The sequence below is a fragment of the Pinus tabuliformis genome, chromosome 4_1 (genome assembly GCF_031772625.1).
Source record: "Pinus tabuliformis cultivar Carrire ecotype Pingquan chromosome 4_1, CPIR1, whole genome shotgun sequence".
Lineage (NCBI taxonomy): Eukaryota > Viridiplantae > Streptophyta > Pinopsida > Pinales > Pinaceae > Pinus > Pinus tabuliformis.
In genome coordinates this window covers 916,859,001-916,864,008 of record NC_142303.1, presented here as the reverse complement: position 1 = coordinate 916,864,008, position 5,008 = coordinate 916,859,001, and the positions used below count along the sequence as shown (strand labels likewise).

Below are 5,008 nucleotides of genomic sequence, written 5' to 3'. Positions count from 1 at the left end.
GGAAGTCAAGGATGGAAAGAGATGAGACATCAAAGGTGACTCTAAGTGGAACATTAAAGGTGACATGATAGGAAGTTTCTAATGCATTGGCATTTTAGACTACTTTTATTAATTCGATCATTAAAATACAACATTTCTAATATTAATAATTATACATATTTATTTTTTCTGTTATCTTGAAAACTCTTTTTAGATGTTAATGAAAATCCTTAAACTTTACATTACACAATGAAAACCATTACTTTTAGATTCTGAACTACAATATGATTGACCATAGATTATATACATTTAAATAGATTCCATATCATCTCGAAAAAGTAATACTTTACTCATAAATTAAATTTAACCAGGAAATTCTAAATTTTTAAATATGAAATTGTTATCAAACACAATATAACATTTTCTTTTTAAATTTTTTATAACTAAAATTAAAATAAAATAAAATAACAAAATATAATTAAAAAAAAAAAAAAAAATACACATTCTACTTCTTCTTAAGAAAAAATAACATATTTTAATTATTTAATCCACTCAAATTATACCAACCATACATTTTTGAATGAATCCATAGCCGCAGCAAAACCAACGAAAACCACCCCCACCAACTACTAAAAAGACCCCAGTTCGCCTAAAGCTGCCAATGCCCCAGAAAGCAGAATATTGCCTAGATTTTATCTCACTTTACCTGATCTACATTCCAGAGGGAAGGCCCTTTAGTCACAGCAGTGGACAATGAAATATTTAATCACTAGAGATTTGTAACCACTGATTCACATTAGACAATGTAATTCCGTTTCAAGGGTTTTCAGTGCTGGGCGTGGCACGCAGAAGAGCATCGTTACTCCGCTCTTGGTCTTCGGGGGAGGCAGAAATGCAAATGGGCATAACAAAATTTTGAGCCAATTACCGGGGCAAGCAATGAGGGGCTCACCCCACCCAAAGTCCGTTTGGTTAAATCCCAACCACCTCCAGTCAGTAAGATATGTATCTTCAACACACATGAGCACCTGATCTGTGATCTCTGGGCATGACCGTTTCATTTCAAGGAACGCTATGCTCGATCTCAGGTACTCCTCAGTTAAACATAACTTCGCCTTCTTTATCATCTTTACAACATGCGAAAGGGAGCCATTCACAACCTCTTCCGCTCTACTGCTGCGCGCACATGCCACGTACTGACCATTGCCGTAGTATCCCTCTGCCAGAGGGGGGCTGAGGCGCCCCCTCACGTCGACTACGAAGAGAAACCTGACAACGTGATGAAGAGGGATTCCCAGAACCCTTGTTCTCGCTCGCCACGCGAACGCTGCTAAAACATCAAAAGTTGTACAGTGCTCCTTCAGCTCCTCTACGATGGGCTGTTTTATCCTTTGTAAGGCATCTGAGTTGACAAAAAATGAGGCGAGGACCAGGTCCTCGATTTTCACAGTCGACAGCGGAGTGTTAGGATTAACGAGGTATCCACTTTCAAGCATAGTTACCAAATACGTCCGAATCGGTGGAAAAAATACGGAAATTCGTGAGTTCGATTCGTATTTCGAATAGTTCGATAAAAATTCGATCCGGTTCATATTCGCTTCACCCTGTGAGAGTGTGCATTCCTAATCAGACTCATCCTATTATTTCTTGACTATTGTTTTTGCATATTATTATTACTTACTATTGAATCGCTGCATAATGTGAGAGCGTGCATTTCTAATCAGACTATTCCTATTATATCTTGGAGTATTTTTTGCAGATTAGTATTACTTATTATTACTGGCTGGTTACATAAAATGCAAGATTAATTTTTCTAATTAGATAAACAAAAAAATCTGAAGTGTCTCCAATGGTAAATGTAATTATTTTTAAACTGAAAATAGATGTTAATGGAGGCAAGAGAGCAGTAAAATAGAAACTAATGTAAAATGGAAACTGATGCCAATAAAGGCAGGATAGCAAATAAAATGGAAACTAATGGCGACGGAAATTTATCAAGATTTTAAAATTTAGACAAAATATATGTCAATGGAAACAAGATAAGAGGTAAAATGGAAAGTAATGGCAACCTGAAATTTTCAGATTTCAAAATTTTAATGTTTCCTTTAATGGTTTAAAAAGCTGAGATAAGTAGGAAAGAAAATTTTGAAGTTGACTAAAAACTAATTGATTTTTTTTATATATATTTATGTTAAGAATTGATTTTTCGATATATATTTTTGTTAAAAGGAATTTAAAAAAAAATAAGTTTTAAATATTTAATTTTTAAATGTCTTAACTATAAAAAGGATTTTAAAATAAAATCAGAAACTAAATACAGATATATTTTTTAGTTTTGTATATTATATTGATTAAATTTATTTAAATTTCAAAATAAATGGGAAGAAAATGAAAGAAAAGTATTTAAGTTATATATATATATATATATATATATATATAAATGATGTGTATATATATATATATATATATATATATATATATATATAAAAGATGTATAGTGCCGAATTTTCTTCGAATTGAATTTTTTTCTTCCGAATTTTTATCGTATCTTATCGAATTCGAATCTGAATTCGAATTCGAACTTGGTAACTATGCTTTCAAGGACCTCATGATGCTGGAAACGGACAAGATAGGGCTGGTGGGGTTTGAGATCTTCCCGCTGCCACACTGGTTCGACTGAAAGCTTCGCCTCTCCTCTCGCAATCTCTGCAAGTCCCATCAGAAACTGGGCTGCCCCTCGTCCGTCACACAGACTATGGTTGAAACTCACACCCACCACAAAGCCCCCGCAATGGAAGCGCGTGACCTAATTTTTCAAGATAAAAGCACGCGGTGTGATCAGCCATTTCATTAAAATCTTCCCAGTAATTGTAAAGAGAAATCCAAGAGTATATGAAAAGAGGTTTACCTGAAAAATGAGAGGGGGGACTTCATCGACTTCTGCGGTGAGCGGAAACTGAAAGAGCAGCTGATCGAACGACGATTTCAGCTCCTCGAATTCTCCCAGAATTGGTAGTGTGCTGTCCGTGGCGGCTTCAACAAAGAGAGCACCCTCTCCCGTGCAGTCCACTTGGAGTTTACGACCGTCTTGTGTTTTCCTTACCCGGCCTGCGAGTGGGTAATAGTAAGACAGAAGTTGTGACAGTGCATCCTGAATAACCCTAGCTGGATTTGTGGCGGTGTAATTATTCCGGGAACCATTACTGTAGACAAGAAATACATCAAATCTCCTCCTTACAAGGAAATGGTCGTCCAGATTCGAAAGATAGAGGATGGATTTGGGAGAAGGTCGAGAAGGTGGTACGAGGAAAGACTCTATTACCTTTACAGGCAGCCGAACTTGGGAGCAATAAATATCAGGAGTCTCCATTGACAGATCCAGCTGCCACTTCACCTTGACTTATTTTTTAGATGAATCACCCAATTAAATAAGGAAAATATTAAGTACTATGTATTAAACCAATGATTAGCTTACTTTTTCATATTGTCTATTAAATATCCCTTTATTGTATCACTTTATTCTTGTCCATTAAATATGATTTTATTTTTGTCTATTAAATATCATTTTATTATCTTGTTAGTTGGATGAGAAGACACATGTTAAACATGGTGCACTAAGCCAATAATTGAGTTAGTGTGTTTTCATTTTGTCCATTAAATATCACTTTATTCTTATCCAATGGACAAAATGAAAAAACATCGAGCCAATCATTGGCTTAGTACATGGTGGTTAATGTTTGGGACAAATATTAAGCACCATGCATTAAGCCAATGATCGGCCTTTTCATCTTGTCAGTTGGATGAGAATAAAGTGATATTTAATGGACAAGATGAAAATTAAGCACCATGTATTGATTGGCTCAGTGCATTTTCATCTTGTTCGTTGAATGAGAATAAAGTGATATTTAATGGACAAACACCATATACTAAGCCAATGATTAGTTCAGTGCCTTTTCATCTTGTGTGTTGGATGAGAATAAAGTGATATTTAATGGACAAACACTAACCCAATCATTGACTTTGTGCATCATGATTAATATTTGTCTTCCATGTGATCACCTCCTTACCTTTTTCTAGTGGATCTTCCTCTATAAATAGTTTTAGCTAGGCAAATAGATTTTATGTTGAATTTCACCAATTGTTTATCACAAAGGAGATGGGATAATTTTTATATAACTTTTAGACATTAATTTTGGATTAGGAAATTGAAATATATGTATTTCATTTGAATTAATTAAATTAAATTTAAATTCCCCGGATGCGGGTGTTACTGCTGCGCATTTATGAGGTTTTATTACTCGCAGGCAGCTGTCCCTGCACCTGGCTCGCGGACGAGGATCGCACATTTCCATGGCATGCGATATCAATTGGACAGAGTACAGAATTATGGTCGCACAGTTCGTATTCAATGCGCGCTTGGTTCGAGAGACTATGCTCGTTGTTTTATCCATGGCCTGGTGTCTGGTTTATGCCATTGCCCTCGGCTCTTTCCACCTCCGCCTGATTTTCTTCCCGCACCCCTGTTTCGTCCAGGCAGATAGGAAGCTCTCTTGGATTCTAAGTCTTGCCTGGTTCGTCTGCGCTCAGTCCTTCCCCCTTCGGCTCTGCCATTTTCCCTTACCTGGTTTCTCTGATAATTCGAAGATGCCTCGCCGTCGTGGAGTCTCTCGCCGTGGAGGTAACACTGGTAATCGAGGCAGGGCCTCTCATTCTGCTCCTCAGAACATTGTCCCAATTGCTTCTGCCTCCCCGTCCTCTCCGCCCTCTGGCCATGCTAGACCTCTCCTGCACAACTCCTTTCAAACAACTCGCTTCACCTTCCATAGCAGGCTCAATAGGCCAGTGTTATCAGCCAGCATCACTGTAATTCTTGCTGAGGAGGAGGATAAGCCCAGCAGCTCGACCCACACCACCACCTCTCAGTCTCAGGATGACAGTGTTCTTCAGGGGGAGATGGCTGGGGTCGTGTTCAATGACGACAACATGCAGGAAGACGGCATTGTTCCTGAGGCTCCTCAGCCTCAGGCAG

At 37.6% G+C, this 5,008-nt stretch overlaps 1 protein-coding gene across 1 annotated transcript; it reads right to left on the bottom strand.

The window, feature by feature from the left end:
* Positions 1-728: 728 nt before the first annotated feature.
* Positions 729-3,388, bottom strand: LOC149179146 (taxadien-5-alpha-ol O-acetyltransferase-like). Its single transcript, XM_089423782.1, has 3 exons — positions 2,888-3,388; positions 2,562-2,785; positions 729-1,464 (listed from the first exon to the last, which is right to left on the bottom strand). Exons 1-3 carry the CDS (start codon positions 3,347-3,349, stop codon positions 771-773), a joined length of 1,380 nt encoding a protein of 459 aa, XP_089279908.1. The 5' UTR covers positions 3,350-3,388; the 3' UTR covers positions 729-770.
* Positions 3,389-5,008: the final 1,620 nt, after the last annotated feature.

Coding starts and splice junctions, on each gene's coding strand:
- LOC149179146 (XM_089423782.1), bottom strand. CDS start 3,349: ATGGAGACTCCTGATATTTATTGCTCCCAAGTTCGGCTGCCTGTAAAG. Junction 2,786..2,887: donor TCCCCCCTCTCATTTTTCAG/GTAAACCTCTTT, acceptor TTGAAAAATTAG/GTCACGCGCTTCCATTGCGG. Junction 1,465..2,561: donor CTTGAAAGCATAGTTACCAA/GTTCGAATTCGA, acceptor TATGCTTGAAAG/TGGATACCTCGTTAATCCTA.